This window comes from Columba livia, chromosome 15, assembly GCF_036013475.1.
Source record: "Columba livia isolate bColLiv1 breed racing homer chromosome 15, bColLiv1.pat.W.v2, whole genome shotgun sequence".
In the NCBI taxonomy this organism is placed as follows: domain Eukaryota; kingdom Metazoa; phylum Chordata; class Aves; order Columbiformes; family Columbidae; genus Columba; species Columba livia.
In genome coordinates, this window is record NC_088616.1 from 9,376,463 (window position 1) to 9,392,766 (window position 16,304).

General features: G+C 43.9%; 2 protein-coding genes across 6 annotated transcripts in view; one reads left to right on the forward strand and one right to left on the reverse strand.

Moving 5' to 3' along the window:
* IFT140 (intraflagellar transport 140) overlaps positions 1-827 on the reverse strand; it is a 79,681-nt gene extending 78,854 nt beyond the window's left edge. Inside the window, exon 1 of one of the 2 annotated variants that reach the window (XM_021291797.2) lies at positions 343-827. The gene's annotated coding sequence lies outside the window, so the exon portion shown is untranslated. The remainder of the gene's footprint in view (positions 1-342) is intronic. The other variant, XM_065030534.1, reaches the window with a different exon arrangement.
* Positions 828-1,463: 636 nt separating this feature from the next.
* Positions 1,464-16,304, forward strand: part of CRAMP1 (cramped chromatin regulator homolog 1) — a 40,277-nt gene continuing 25,436 nt past the window's right edge. Inside the window, exons 1-6 of one of the 4 annotated variants that reach the window (XM_065030565.1) lie at positions 1,464-1,603; positions 3,990-4,339; positions 10,071-10,264; positions 10,746-10,899; positions 11,386-11,469; positions 14,383-14,431. In XM_065030565.1, coding sequence (XP_064886637.1) covers positions 3,991-4,339; positions 10,071-10,264; positions 10,746-10,899; positions 11,386-11,469; positions 14,383-14,431 — 830 coding nt within the window. In that variant the 5' untranslated portion in view covers positions 1,464-1,603; position 3,990. Of the gene's footprint in view, positions 1,604-3,363; positions 3,562-3,989; positions 4,340-10,070; positions 10,265-10,745; positions 10,900-11,385; positions 11,470-14,382; positions 14,432-16,304 lie in introns of those variants that run through there. The other 3 variants (XM_065030564.1, XM_065030563.1, XM_065030562.1) reach the window with 3 other exon arrangements.

The window sequence follows — 16,304 nt, forward strand, 5'->3', positions numbered from 1 at the left end:
ATGCACTACCAGTTATAAGATTTTTTTGGAAGTAATTCTTCCTAGGAGTTAACATGAAGTCACCTCGTAAAAGTATCAAAGACAGTTGCTGGAAAACAGGCCAAAACATTAGGCCAGCAAATGAAATTCAACCCACTTTATTTCCATACATCACTGAATAAAGCATCTCAATCCTGGAGAGAGTTTACTTTAAACAAAATCATCTCACTTAAGGGTACCTATACAAGTGCAAACTCTGTAAGAATACTAGAAGTTGTGAAGACATTAAGCCTTCCCAGGAAGTTTCACATTTATAGTTTTATGTATGTTCCTTGTAAACTTTATGAACAATAAAGAACTTACTAATATCCTTAATGAGTAGGAAGTGTGTTGCCAAGCGATCTGCCAGGTCAGCAAGAGCCTCAGGAGCGCCCTGGGCCCGAGGGCTCTGCTCAGCCACTCAGCGTGTGGTCACCACATCGGGCAGCCTGGCAGGTCCCTGGCACTCAGCCACGCTCCCTGGGATCACCCTTCTCCTTAAGAATTGCTAAAAACAATACAAAATTAGCAGAAAGTGGTTCTTTAGCTGATACCAAAGAACCACCAAGCTACCCCTGGTGGACACCCCAGCAATGTTCCTGCGGTCCAGGCCAGGAAAACACAAGCAGTTCCAGGAGAGAGCAGCCCCAGAACTCCCCTTGGTGCTCCAGTAGGCCTTAATGGAACAGGAGCAGCGGGCACTAGCACCGGCGGAGCAGAAAAGCGAATCAAGCAAAGCTGCAGTAAAGCGTCCGCCCAAGAGAACTCCCTCAAACGCACCCGAAACAACCACCCCCTTTTCACTCAGCAGGCAATAAATAGACCGCCGCATGCAAATGAGCAGTTCTCTGACCAATGGAATCCTGGGCCGTGTCCAAAGGCCCGAGCTATAGAGCCCTCCATTGGCTCTCTTTTAGCCAATCATCAACCAGATCTCGGGTTGCCTCTCTCCCTCTGACAGCCGCCGGCTGCCGTCTCTTCCTCTACGTTTCTCTTTCGTCACCGGCCCCGCGCCGCGCTTTGTTTGGCTTGGTTGGCGCCCAGGCCCCACCTCCCGCCTCTCTCCCTCTTGCCGCCAACCAATGGGGTGCCTCGCTTGCTGTCTCGGGGCGGGGAGTGCCGGCGCGCTCAGCTGGGCCCGCGCGCCGCGTCCTGCCCCGCCCCCTCGGCCCGGCGCAGGGTGACGAGGAAGCGGAACCGCGGCGGCCGGGCGCTGATCGGGGCCCGCTCTGCGGCCGGGGGCGACGGCGGAGCGCGGCCGAACCCGGGACGCCAGGGAGCCGCGGGTCCGGCTGCGGGCGCGGAGGCCTAACGGAGAGCCGGCGGTGCCGGCACCGTGGCCGCGGTTTCGGAGTAGCCCGGGGAAGAGAGGTCGCCTCTCCGGCCGGGAGTGGGGCTGCCGGCGCCAGCAAAGCTGGGAGGGCCGCTGGGCTGGGCCGCGGTTGGACGCGCCGGCCTCCCCCCGAGCTGGCGGGTCTGGGGCGCAGCCTGGGCGTGCCTGGGACTGTGGAGGACGGAAGACCCGGGGCTACCACCGGCGGGAGAGCTGGAGCGCCGAGGCTGCGGGGCGGCATTGATGCGGCAGGTGAGCTCGGGGCTTGGGACGGAGCCTCCCGTGGGACGGAGCGGGCTGCGGGGGGAAGGGAGAAACAGACCCTTGGCAGCCGCGGGGTGTGCGCGTCCCTGGGGACCCGGCACCGCCCGGCCCAGCTCGGCGGGCCGTCCATCTACCAGGTGCGGCGGCGCTGGGTCTGCGGGGAAAGCAGCTCCCCTGAGGGAGCCGGGCTGAGGTAGGAGGGAGAGTGAAGGGACAGCGACTAAGTATGAAAGTCTAGAGGACCCAAGCAGTAAGGTTGAGAAGATTTTCGCTTTGGAAGAGAAAGGAAAAGCAGATGCAATGTGAAAGCCAAAGGAGAAAGCAGCTGAAATGGGTGAACTGGGTGCAGGGCACTGCCAGAGGGTTTGGGCAGGACACTGTAAGGAGCCGGGCGTTGGGAAGTGGGGCATATATTGGGATTTGCTACCCTAGTCTTGTAAGCAGCTGTCCCCAAGAGGTGTGTCTTTGGTATCCCCCTACTAATTATTCGGTGATTCCGATGGAGGCATCATTTAGTTTGCAGTAACTAAACTAAACTTGAGATCAAGGAAGTTTAAGCCTTACTTAATTGAGGTTTTCAAGCACAGACTATCAGAAGATTTCTGTCCTCAAAATAACTGAAAACACTACATTTTTTGTTGTGTGAGGAGCAAGTTTGTCTTTGCAATTAGGGACCTGTCAGGTGAAGAGTTAACCAAGTTTTACTATGAGCTTAGATCAAGTGAGTTTATTGAGCGTTTGCAAAGAATGGGATGTTGCCCAACATAATTCTGAATTGGTAGATTCAGTGGTTTAGCTGAAAATCATTAGAGGGAAAAGTATCAGTTTAATAGTAGGAACACAATCCATAAACTGTAATCAAACAAATTTCTACGCCATATAATGCTGATATGTCATGTTTATCTTAAACCACATTATTCTGGTGTCAGCCTCATCCGTAGTAATTTCATTCTTTATTTGTGATGTTCAGGATTTCTTTGTCTTGTTGGGTTTTATCTTTTCCCTTAATTAAAGTTGGACCGTGGCTCCTGCTCTGGTGATAAGGTAGCTGCATTGCAACTGCTGTTTTTTTTCTGGTTTGCTGTAAGTGGTTTCTTTCTTGGAAGTTGACTTATTTTAGATGTAGTGTCAATGGCATTTTTACACTTTAAGAAAACAAACAAACAAAACAGTTGTTGAGTTTTAGCAGATAATATGACTTAAAGCTTCAAGCTTGTGTGTGTGTATCTGGTGTTTTGTTCCAAGTGTTAAGAAAAACTTTGGTATTGAGAAGATTGATGAAGTTAGGCACAGAGTGAGCGGCAGGTCCAGATGTCAGATTTGGCATTAAAGTTGTTCGGCGATGCCTCTTAGAAAGTCCAGGAGTTGGTCCTCCAGCACACGATGCTTTAAAAGTTTCTTGGCCAAGAGGTCACAGCATCACCATGAGCTGCACGGTCCCCATCCCAGTGAGGTGGTAAAAGCCGCTTCAGATGCCTGCAGAGTTTGTTGCCCTTCAAAATTAAAAAAATAATAATTAATGGGGTCACGTTAATTGAACAAAAAAAAGAAGGCTGGAAGCTGCTGAGAGGGCCAGGTGGCAGCGGCCGGCCCGGGTTGCCAGGCCGGCTCCGGGCGCGGGTCGGTCCGCGGGGCCGGCGGTGACAGCGGCCGGGCCGCAGCGCGATGCTCCGGGCAGAGGAGGCGGCCGGGCGTGGGGCGGCCCGGCGGGGAGCGGCGGAGAGGTGCCGGGGCTTCGGCGGGGGTGGGGGCGGAGGGGGAGCTGGAAATCTCGGTAGCCTCGGCCAGTCCCAGCCCCAGAGACACACGCACAGAGAGAGGAGGAGAAGCCGCCGCCGCCGCCGCATCTGGGAACATGAATCCCCCCCCCGCGGCAGGTCGGATCGCCTCGGCTGCATGGTGAGGAGGAAGAGGAGCCCCCCTGGGCCCGAGGAACCGCGGAAGGGGTAGGATGGGGGGCGAGCAGCCGGGCCGGCCCGGCCGCGCTGCCCCACTCCGCGGGCTCGGCCGTTGCCTTTCCTCTCAGCTCTGCCGAGCGCTTCCACACGCCCGAGTTTGGCTGGGCGATTTCTCCGCCAAAGGCGCCCCGAAGCCCTTCGGGAGGGTGCCGGAGGGCTGCCGGGGGGTCCCGTCTGCCTTTTGGGCCGCTTTGGGGGGGGTTCCGGCGGGGCTTTCCCCCTCCCGCCCTCGGCACAGGTTGTTGGGTCGGGACAGCAAACGAAAGGGGATTTAGTAACAAACAACGGCGGCCATGTTGAGAGGAATTTCTGCAGCTAAACTTCTCCCCTCTCAGTCCAGGGATTTCTCTCCCTCTCTGGGGGGCTCCCTGGCCTGACTTTGTGCCCCCCTCTTTTCTCTCTCTTCTCCCCAACAGGATGACAGTGAAACTGGGAGAGAGCAGCGGGGAGGAAGGGGTGAAAAAGCTGGGCAAGAGAGCAGGAGGAGATGAGGAGTCCCTGGAAGAAGAAGGGGCAGGAGGAGGAGGAGAGGCAGCTCCAGGCAGCAGCAGCACAAAGAAAGAAGAAAAGATTATTAACAACAACACTAACAGCAGCCCCCCACCGAACCCCAGCTTATCACAGGCCCCGGCCTCCCTCCAGCCCTCCCACAGCCAGGACCAGCATCATTTTCTCAGGTCCAGCGTCAGACCTCAGAGCAAGAGGCTGAAGAAGGATTCCCAGGCATCCTCCTCGGTTGGCAGCAGCGCTGCTGCAAAAGGCAAAGGTACCGTGTTTTGACACCTTTAAAACACACTGGCAAGAGGGGTGCTGGGGTGGGGGAGTCACCTGTGGGTTTAGGAGTTGTTGTTCTTCTCCTCCTGTAGATGCCATCTTTTGTTTGGTTTTGAGGAAGGTGTTTTGGGGCTTGTTTCTCACAGGAGCTGGAATCTTCTTTGTGTCCCAAAGCTCCAGCTTCTTTGCTGCCCACTATCCCCTGTGCACTTGCAGAACTGGGGGGCTTGGATGTGGATGTGGAGGAGGAAGAATTCTCCATTATTGAAGCAAACCTTTAATTCCTGCATTTAATTTCTCCTGAGTTTTAGAAAATTCCTGTATTTTGGTTAGGAAATTAGACTCCAGCTCACTGTGTAATCAAATGGCTGCACTCTGAATTCTGTTCTTGGAAAACAAAATATGCACTGGGTGCTAGTTAAAGAGGGGAAAAACAACAACTCACAAGGCAGTGGTGGTTTCTCACAGTTATTTCTATGGCTGTTTTATCCAAAGAACCATGTTGGAAACAGCTATGAAATATATATATTGGCATATTTGTTTATAAGGTTTTGTGGGCCCTCCATTATTGTTTCGGAACAGTTTGAGCATTTCCATCTGATTCAAGTTTATTGTTTTGTATACATCTGAATACCTTTATGTATGTACATACCTACAGAGGCTTTGTCACTTTAGCATTGTAGATAAGAATTAGATTTTTTTCAAAGCTGTTTCTTAACTTGTGTAGCCGGAAGACAGCCAGGATATCTGAATATCTTGGTGCTATTGTGTGTGCTCAGCAGTCACTGGATGACACCTGGCACTGTAGTGGAGCTGCACCTGAGACTCGTTGTGGATACCCTGTGCAAAAGTACTCGAGTTTTATTTTCTGTTTATTTTTGAGAAAAACAATTTTTGGAGATTTCTTCAACATTTGAAATAACAGAGTTTACTTCTGTATGCTAAATTGAAGTTAAACTCCATATTAGCATAAATGTGTCTTCGAGATTACCTCACTCTTTGATCTGTTGCAGTGGTATGCGCATGCTGGATGTTAGGTAGACATTATTAATTATGATAGTTTTCTGTTCCAGTAATGAAACAGTACGAATTATGATATTTTAATTATTGCCACACCATGAAAAAATTCTTGAACTCGATTGCTTGACAGTTAGTTTATATAATTTACGAAAGTATTTTTTAATACCTTAATTAACCTTTTAAGTTAAAAACTCCGGTGTGTGATGTTAAAGGATGGAACAAAATGCCTATGTAATTTTTCTCCCAGTTGCATTAAACCGAATAAACAAACAGATGGAATACCCAGGAGTGTTTAGCTACAGATAATTATTTCAAGGGTTGTAAACAGTATTAAATGCAAGGAAGTGTTTCTTTGGCGTACATATTGTCCATGATTGACAAGTTTAATATATGCATTTGAAATTACTCTGTTGCTTTGAAAGTGTATACGCGTGTGAACAAAATACACGTATGTTTGTGCATGTGCATATTCATGTTTGTATGTTTGTACATAGACATGCATTTCCAATTTTAGAGCAGCAGAACAATTTTTAACTAGGTGTATTGACACAGTCGAAAAACAAACTCTATGTATTTTGCAATTTGGATTCCAAAATAACCCCAATAAAATTATATGCAAAATGGAAAATATTATTTCAGTAATCGGTCATAGATAGTGCTTGTAGTCGCTGCACCCGGACTATGTTGTCAGGTTTAGGCAAACTTCTTAAATCATTGGGGGTGACAGCAGTGGAATTATGGCTATGCTTTCACTTTTTGAATTGTAAGACCAGCCACAGCTCTGCCTGGCTAGTTTTTATGTGAACGCATCAAAGTTGATTTCTCCGATACGGTTGAAATTATAACTGTCGGATCTTGGAGAAACAGAGCCATGGCGTGAGATCCTTTCTAATTTGAGTTCTTTACATTCAGGGTTGTATACTGAGGGGTTTTTCAGGCTCATCTGAATTCTCCCTAGTGCTATGTCTTGTGATTAGAATTTATAGGTCTTTGCATTCCGAGTGAAGTGTCTCACAGAGTGAGCTGCCAATAGGGAACTCAGGGAGGAGTGAAAATTACTAATAAAGGTTGGACTTAAATCCTTTCACTTGCTGTCCCACCAACTTTCCTTTCCCTCTGTAAGTATAAACATGACCAAAAGCTCCAATGCATGTGTTTGAGCTCAGCTCTGAAAACTGGAAGCTTTTCCATTTTGCATGTCCCAGTCAAGGTGGTAGCTGCAAAGGTAATTTTACCATTGGCCAGCAGGAGTGTATAGACCACACTCACTCTCAATCAAGTGAAACCAGAAACTTGTTTTTATCATGGTCTTTAGTAATGCTTTGTAACCCTTAAAGTTTATTAAAGTGGTCCCGCTTTTAGAATCTGTATATTCTAGTGAAAACTCTTCCAAGGGCTATTATTAAGGAGTATAATCATTATACTTAATTTTTTTTTTTCAAATTTCAGTTGCTCAGCAGGCATTGGTTTGTCCTGATCATGTCTTTTTAAAAGTTTTGAAAATATGATTATTTTCTGTCTGCTATGGATCCCTTTTCACATTCAGCATTTGTGCTTTTAGGGTGCTTCTTTGTAGCAGACAAGTTATTGATAAGGTAAACTTAACTGTAAACTGTAGGAAGAGTTTGCTCAGCAGCTGCTGACTTTTCAACTTTACCTTACTATGGTTCAGGGAAGATTGTCAGTAATACTTGAATTCTGCCTAGTAGGATGTATAAAAATTCTGCTGTTTTTCAGATTACCCTGACATAATCTTTAATTGCATTTTTGGATTCTGTTTCTTGTCTTTCATGTACTGAGTTGCATTTCTGAGTTTAGGGCAAAAATGACATAGAAAGTAGCACAGCAAAATTAAGTTTGGAAACTGTATTGCCTCAAAAAGCCAATACGTTTTGAATTGCTGAAAAGTTTATCGAATTTTCTGCACAAATAACTAAATCTATGCTTTTTAAAATAATTATTATTGTTTTCAAATGGTGGTCAACTTTTTGTTGTATTTTCAAATTCATAGTCTACACCTCAAATTCTGCACAGTTTTTGAAGTATTAATTCTTGGAAGTCTTAAAGTAACTTGCATGAAATCAGTGGAAGAACTTGGAGTCGCCATGTGGAGGCAGTTTATCATGAGAGTTCAAAAGCAGGTGGGTTTATTGAGGGAGAGAAAACAGACCAATATAGGGTTGCTGAAAAACAGGGATTTCTGATAATTAACATCTCATTTACAAATACTCACATGGTTGCTGAGTGCAGGTTTTAAGGTGTGTTTTGAGGCTTTTTTCCATGAAGCAAGAGTGGTGAGAATATCCATGTGGATGTTGTGACCACATCAGTAAAAGCATATGTGGAATATTTCGCCATCATGTGCTGTAGATTTAGTTTGAATTAGAGTGTTCCCATTCTCTGTTTTTACCCATTTTCTGAATGCAGAATAAAGTCAGGAGGAAATAGTAACAAAGTCTAGTGGTAATGAACTGAAGCTTGAAGACGTCTTTCATGCTGTTGGCTCTAGATTTATTCACAAAATGTGTAGAATGGCCCAAACCAGTGTTTGGATTTGTTTTGCAGTAATAAGCAGTTCTCTCTTGAAAAAAAGAATTATTAATCCAAAAGCATTAGCTGAATTAAAATGTTCCATCTTTTGACAGTGTATAAAACTTGCTAGAAAACAGTCCTGTTTGTTTCAGTCCATCAAAGTTGCATGTCCCGTAGCACATGGATTAAATTAACTACTGTCCTCTCCTGTGGGAGAGGATGTGTATACCAAGATACCTGATGTAGGTACTTACAATACGATTGTATCTTCTCAAATTTGTAGGCTGCAGAATCAATTGTACCTTCGTTTGAAATGTCATTCCTCCAGCATTATTTCTCTAGGGCATGAATGACTGTTAAACTACTGGCACGGCCCCTTGTTCTGATATTCTCCTTAATCCTCTTCATATTGTTTACAATTGCTACTCTACTTCCATCCTACCTTGACGTGCTTTCATTCATTCTTTGCCCTCCCATTTACCCCAGTTCTCCCCCCCTTCCTTCGAAAGTGGCTCAGGGTCAGAACCCCACAGGATCTCGTCCCACACTACTAAGGCAGAAAATGTGGTTGAGATGATGTTATGCCATTCGCAGATAAATGAAGATCTAATAATGGGGCATATAGATGGGTAGAGATCACTGGATAAAAGGAATTAATAATTTTCTCTGGAACATGGGTGTTTGGATCCATGATTTTGTTGGGGGTCGTAGTTCAAAGCCAACTACAGAAACCGGATGTCTTTGCAGACTGTGGGTTGAAAGCTGAGTGAAGATGCTGAGAACTTACACATCCAAACTCGCTGCTTTGTACCTGGGGTGCAGGGGCTGGTGCTCCACTGTGGCTGGAGTGAAGGGAGGGAATTGTCGTGGCTGTTCTTGTCGGGGAGGCTGGTCCAGTGGTTGGGTGATGCAGGGTAAGTGGACAGAGTGAGAATGACCATGTTGTCTTTGTCTTGTCTTCAGTGTCCTCCTTTTATCAGTGATTTTACTTAGAACAAGCACGTAAGCAGATTATTAGAGCAAACCTCCTTGCTTGCTCCAGCAGCTCTGCGGCAGGAATGGTTTGGGGAGCCTTGATGGACCTTATTGTTTTCATGGGTTGCTTAAGTTGTAAATAATCTGTTGTTGGGAATTAGTGACCATCATCATCATCATCTATCATTAGGGGGAGGATGAAAACTTTGTAGCTGTTTTGTATGTTAGAAGAATCTCATACAGTAAGATTGAAAGACTGAATTTATGGGGGGGTAATTTAATGGTGTATGACTATTCTTTTGCCTTTTATCCTCAATTATTTTCTAATACTGTGTTTTAGAATATACTGCATTACATTGTCTTAGCAAGATCAAATAAACTCTAAGAGTGGATTGTGGTAACCCAATGATAAATACTACTGTCCACAGCAGTAAGAAAGTTTTTGCAGAGGGATGACATAGGAAACTTCTTTATTCCTGGAAGTAAGGTACCTCTGGAGAGGTGACAGGATATTGGAGTTTTTAGATCTTCATATACTTCATACACTCTAAGCAATTGTCTGGATAGTAATTTATTTGTGTTTAAAACAAGGATGTGATAGACTTCCCTTTGTACCTGGGGTGCAGGGGCTGGTGCTCCACTGTGGCTGGAGTGGAGGGAGGGAATTGTGACTGTTCCCAGGACTACAGTTTCTCTTGTAGAATAGTAAATATATAGAAAGGAACAAAAGAGCAATTATGAGCTACTTATCCTTTGTAGAAGTTGAATCAGTGGAGCCCCAAGCATAGGAAATGTAAGTTACTGAGAATGGTTGTATTTTTATGGAAAAAATGGGGTGCAATTTTGGAAGGTCTCCCTGGTTTCTGGATTAACATTCTAGTAGTCTCTTACAGTGTCAAACCAAGCATGAGGTTCAGTTTGATTTCTATTGTGAATAAACCAGAGATTTAAGATTAGTTTATAATGTTTTTACCCATTAGGATGTCTTTGAAAGACTAATCATTTTGGAGGTGACTTTGAGATTTTATCTCTTAAAAAAAAAGTTATTTGCCTACGTATTTTGGGTGAAATATCTTGGAAAAAACCTGACATAAGCGGGAGTGCTGAAGAAGGAGGAAATTCTGAGTTCCTCACTTATCTCTATCCATGAATCCTGCCATTGGTTTGATGTTCACTCTGGTCATGGTTTTTTGCAGCAGCAGATAATGGAGGGACCGCATCTGGTGGTGCATCAGGAATTCCTCCCAGCAATCCTGCTGGGAATTCCAAGTCATCAGCACGGAACCTTGGCTCCTCGGCCGGGGAGAAGGAGGAAGGAAAGAAGGTCAGACGGCAATGGGAGTCGTGGAGCACAGAGGACAAAAATACTTTCTTCGAGGGACTGTATGAGGTATGCGTAGAAGCAAATAACAAGCTTAGATGGCTTCATTTTAGTATCTGGATATTGCTAAAGAAGGTTGATTCAGTTGAAATTTGCAGGAGCAAAATACGTATGTACCTGCGTTTATTAGTCTGTGCGTATGTGTCTCTACAGTTGGCTATAAACTGGCTGTCAGTCAAAGCCACCATGCAAAAGTGTCAAGGTTTTTGTTGTTGTTGTTTTGAAATACACAGGAAATATTTGAGTTTTGTTAATGAATGTTTATAACAATTTGAATTATTTTTCAATTATGGTTCTTTATACATAAAATTAAATTTTCCTCTTTTGAACTCCAAGGATTTTATAGGAATTGGCTAGTTTTAAAGGGATACACAATGACCATTGAAATCTAATTTCCTGCTAAGAACCTCAAAGTCCTTCATGTTGTTTGAGTTGTCTTAATATGTAAGTTTGGGTTTGAGTATTTGGATTTGTTTGATTTATTCTTCAGCATGGGAAGGACTTTGAAGCTATCCAGAACAACATTGCCCTGAAATACAAGAAGAAAGGCAAACCAGCAAGCATGGTGAAGAATAAGGAACAGGTTCGCCATTTCTACTACCGCACCTGGCACAAGATCTCAAAGTACATTGACTTTGATAATGGTTAGTATGGAATGGAATGGAATGGGCTCTGTGCAGAGCTCACGGTCTCGTGAGGGTTGGAGTTCTGCCTTTTAGCGCCACTGTGGAGGGCAGGAATTCTATATGCATTTTCTTGGGGGCATCCATATGTTTCTTTTAGAAATTGTAAACATTTAAGTGATTCTAGAGTTGGCTTTATTATGAATTAGCTGTATTTTGCATATTGAACTGTTGCATGTTTGTTTAAATGCTGTGGAAGCTGCTTTGTTTTTTTCTCTAGTCTAAAAAAGGTTGCATTTCCCTGATATTTAACTCACCGAAAGAAAATTGATGAACCCATCTCATTATAGTGTTTCTCAAAAGAGAACTTAGTCTTCCCTCCGGTGAGGTGTTTCTCTCATAATTGAAAATACAAATAATCTCATTTTCAGTGTTGAAATTAGTATCTGCAGTGTTGCTGTGTGTGAGTATCTGTTGGCTGCATCTCGCATCTTTTCTACTTTTCAGTATTTTCTCAAGGGCTGAAAAAATCCTCCCTGGAGCTTTATGGCTTAATCTGCTATGGGGAACTGAGGAAGAAGATTGGGGGATGTGAGTATGAATGAATTAATCTTATTTTTATATGGTAGAATCACAGGTGTTTACCCTTGAAGTTGGCAATGTCTAGTACAGTTTCACTTTGGAGTTATTTGGAATTTATGTTCAATGTATTATATTGCAGTATTCTGTGGTACTGTTTTTTCATTAGACATATTTCTATTTTTAAATACTTTCTTAGACATTAGTCCCTTTTTCTTTGACAGATATCTTTAGCTTTTGCTATCTATGGAATGCAGGGCATGTATTATAATACCCACAGATTGCAGGTAAATGTATACTCAGCTTAGATTCTGTCTTGTTTTATTATTCTTGAAAACTAAGCAATTGAACGTGTGAATGATATCATCTGCACCCACAATTAGTTCTGCTTATGCAATCAAAATCTAGGATGGTGCATTTTTTTAAGTCATTCTCTAAATCTTTGCTTATTGAACCCTGAAGATGAAAAAGCATTACAAATCATCATCAGAAACGACAACTGTACTGGGCAGCCAAGATGTGTTCTGACCTTATTGATCCCAGCGGCTGGTTTTGTCTGTGAGGATGAGCATAGACGGATGAGTATGTGCCATACCAATGCTCCCCCATTTTCTGGAAGTTGATTAGTTTTATTAGAAAGAGATCTGAGCTTAGGCTTGTTACCATGTTCGTAGAATCATAGAATAGTTTGGGTTGGAAAGGATCTTCAAAGCTCATCCAGTGCCACCCCTGCCATGAGCAGGGACATCTTCACCAGCTCAGGTTGCTCAGAGGACTGTGCAGCCTGGCCTGTAATGTCTCCAGTGATGGGGCATCCACCACCTCTCTGGGCAACCTGGGCCAGGCTCTCACCACCCTCATTGTAAAAGGTGTCTTCCTTATGTTTAGTCTGAATTTTCCCCCTTTTAGTTTAAAACCATCACCCCTTGTTCTTCTGCAACAGTCCCTACTAAAAAGTCTGTCCCCATCATTCTTAGAAGCCCTCTTTAAGGCTGCAGTAAGGTCTTCTCAGAGCCTTCTGTTCACCAGCTGAACACCCCAGCTCTCTCAGCCTGTCCTCCCAGCAGAGCTGTTCCAGACGCGGATCATTCCTGTGGCTCTTCTGGCCCCTCTCCAGCAGGTCCATGTCTGTCCTGTGCTGAGGACCCAGAGCTGGACCAGCACTGCAGGGGCTCTCACCGGAGTGGAGCAGGGCAGGAATCACCTCCCTGACCTGTTGGCCACGCTGCTTTTTGTGCAGCCTGGGATCCAGTTCGTGTGGCCTTTATGGCTTCCAGACAAGGGCGAGCTCTGCTGTGGCTGGCTTGGAGAACAGGCAGAGGAACGTGGCTGTGCGCACTGGGCCATGCACACATACCTTCTTATCGGTGTGGTTTTTTTCATTTGTGTTCAAGCTTTTCGTAGAGTTGGTGTTCTATCATAGTGCATATACTACATATTTTGTTCTAAGATGTGGGAAATCATCAAAATGCTTTCAATTCTTTGTCAAGTCATACTAGTTGCGAAGTGAAAGACAGTAAAGCTTTAATGAGTGGATGTGTACAATTCCTAATAGAACCATGCTATTTTGGCAGGTTGCTGTTGTTATATTGTTTCCTTACCTGTTATTTTTATTGTAATGTGTCATGAACGACTGTTGCGATTGCTCATACTGACTTTATTCTGTTCGTACAAAGATCTCCAATATATTAATTCGTCTTGGAGAAGCAATTTTGAACTGTTTCATGACACAGAAGATGTAGAGGCAAGACAGGTTGCATTGGCAGTAGAAATCAGTGTTTCTTGCGTATATCCGTGTCTTGTCTTAAAAGCATCAACAGACCCTCCTTGCTATGGCTGGGAATAGGGTTTCACACAGTCACCATGGCAATGCACGCATACTCTGTGCCTGTCTTTTTATAACTTGGATATTGGTTACGTATTTTCCCCACTGTCACTTGGAAAATTCTATTTTCCAAGACCAAATGGACTTAAGCTGCAGCCTCTACACCCAGTTTATGAGCTGTCTCCTCTGCAGCTGGTGAAAATAGTTTCTTTCACTTTTCTTTTTTTTTTCTTTCCCTCTTGTAGTATTCACTCCTGTCTTCTCAGAAATCAAGATGACTTTGTATTGAGATACAAAAACATGTCAGGAATATTTTCAGCGTTTCCAGAGGGAGGTTAAATGTTTGGTAAATAAACGTGTACCTAACTATTGTAAGGAATATATTATAAATCAAGTTACCATAATGCCTATTTAAAAATGTGCTGTATAGAAGAAAGGTGTGGGTTATAAGTGTGTTTTATTATTTTTATTTACTTACTGCATTCAGCACTGTGAGGGCTCGATGGTCTTTCTCTGTGCTGTGCTGCCTTAGCAACAGAGATTGAGCAGGAAGATGAGGAAGCTTTTCTTTTTAATACTGCAGTGTCAGATTAATGCCCAGCAACCCAAGATGACTGAACCACCTAAACTAGGGTCATTTAATCTGTGAGTAAATATGATTTTCATGGCAAATACCATGTAAAGCTTACACATTATGAAAACAGAAACATTTAAGGAAGGGTATGTTCTAGATCAGAATCATTTCAGTTGGAAAGGACCTTTAAGATCATTGAGTCCAACCATTAACTTAAACCATGTTCCTAAGCACCACGTCTAAACATATTTTAAAACTGTCCAGGGATGGCGACTCCACCACATCGCTGGGCAGCCTGTTGCAGTTCTTGACAGCCCTTTCAGTGAGCAAATGTTTCGTAATAGCCAATCTAAATCCCCCCTGGTACAACTTGAGACTTTTTCCTCTTGTCCTGTCACTTGTTATTTATGTTCATTAATCCTGTGTGAGAATAAAATAGCTTTGGAAAGCAAATAGGGTGAAGAAAAAGGTTGTGACAATATCACTTGAAATCCTAATTCACCATGTTATCCTATTTCATCTAAAGGTATGGATGACAAGAACGCAGCTAAACTCAATGAGCTCATTCAAGCTGGGTAAGTAAGAACTTATTCCTGAAACTCTTAAAACTGGTTGTTCAGCACCCTGGTTGTTGAATTGGTCATCGAGTGTCTAGGGGGCATTTCTTATACTTATAGAGCTGCAGTTCGACATTTTCCATCCTTTGTTTGTTTGGTATGGCTTTTTTTCCCTTCCCCTTTTCCATGAAGCCATTAATTGTTATTAGTAAGAAATGATGGGTGAAATTTAAGAATATAATGACATGAGAATTCTTTACAGAAGTTACAGAATTATAACTATGTTGATTCACTATAGGGAATATAGAATCAGAACAGAATCATAGAATCGTTTAGGTTGGAAAAGACCTTTAAGATCACAGAGGCCAACCATTAACCTGACACTGCAAAGTCCACCGCTAAACCATGTCCCTGAGAGCCATGTCTAAACGCCTTTTAAACCTCCAGGGATGGTGACTCCACCACTTCCTTGGGCAGCCTGTTTCAGTACCTGACAACCCTTTCCATGAAAAGGTTTCTCCTAATATCCAATCTAAACCTCCCCTGGTGCAAGTCAAGGCCATTTCTTCTTGTCTTATCATTCGTTACTTGGGAGAAGAGACCAACACCCTCCATGCTGCAATCTCCTTTCAGGCAGTTGCAGACACTGATAAGGTCTCCCCTCAGCCTCCTTCTGTCCAGGCTCAACCCCCCAGTTCCCTCAGCTGCTCCTCATCAGACTTGTGCTCCAGCCCCTTCACCAGCTCAGTTCCCTTCTCTGAACTCTCTGCAGAACCTCAAGGTCTCCCTTGTCATGAGGGGCCACAAACCGAACCCAGGGTTCCAGGTGCGGCCTCACCAGCGCCAAGTACAGGGGGACGGTTGCTGCCCTGGTCCTGCTGGCCACACTGCTCCTGATACAAGCCAGGATGCTCTTGACCTTCTTGGCCACCTGGGCACACTGGTGGCTCATGTCGACCAACCTTTTCCTTGAAATTAGAAGAGAAATTGTGGATTGGCTTGGGTTTTGTACAGTTAAAAAAAAAAATCTTAGCAGTGAATTTTTTCATATAACAAAATGATTCTTAAGGGAAATTACTTTTTTAAATTGGAGTTATCAGTTAAAGTGGGCCTGGGGTGAGTGCTTTTTCCCTAGTGTCCTGAATATCCCTATAGTTCACGATATACAGTCAGTTTGGTCTCTGTGTTGTACTGGAAAACCTTTCTAATCGTGTGTCATCCAAATAGACTAAACCATAATAAATAAGACTGACTTGGCAAGCTGTAGCATCAGTCTAGCACTTTGCATGATTAAGACCTTAGTTCTTCTAATTAGTTGTTAATGAGGGCTGATGATTTCTATGGAGTCTAGGTGTTCTGTTGTAGGCTGTCTCCTTTTTACTGTACTTTTCTTTTGAATTAGTAGAACTACTCTTTTTCCAGCCTCCCAGCCATAGATTTCAGTTAGGAAACTGCAGTCTCTAAATATATCTAATTTTACATTAGTTTATAGAATAACTTATTGTCAGACTCTCTCTAGACTGCTTGAAGCCCATCATACTTTATGAAAAAGGGAATTAGGGGAATTATTCCTGGCTTTCCAAGCAGAACACCTGAATCTAGAGAGCTGGGATGCTACTTCTAAAATGTATCTTGGGGACAGTGGAAATAAAAGTATAGGTTGCTGTAATTGTAGAAGAGTGCTGTAGCACTAGGGCAAAAACTTCTACATGATGTTTTTAATGTTGTTTTGTCAAATTCATGTATGTTCTGTGTCCCTTCATTTACTGAACAGTGTATTTTCCTTGCTGACTTCTGAACTGTGCTGTTTGCTCTCAGTACTCGGGAACACACAGTAGTTCCTGCTCCTCTAAGTGCTATCAGCAGTTATGCGTTTGTTCTCTTTCCTCTA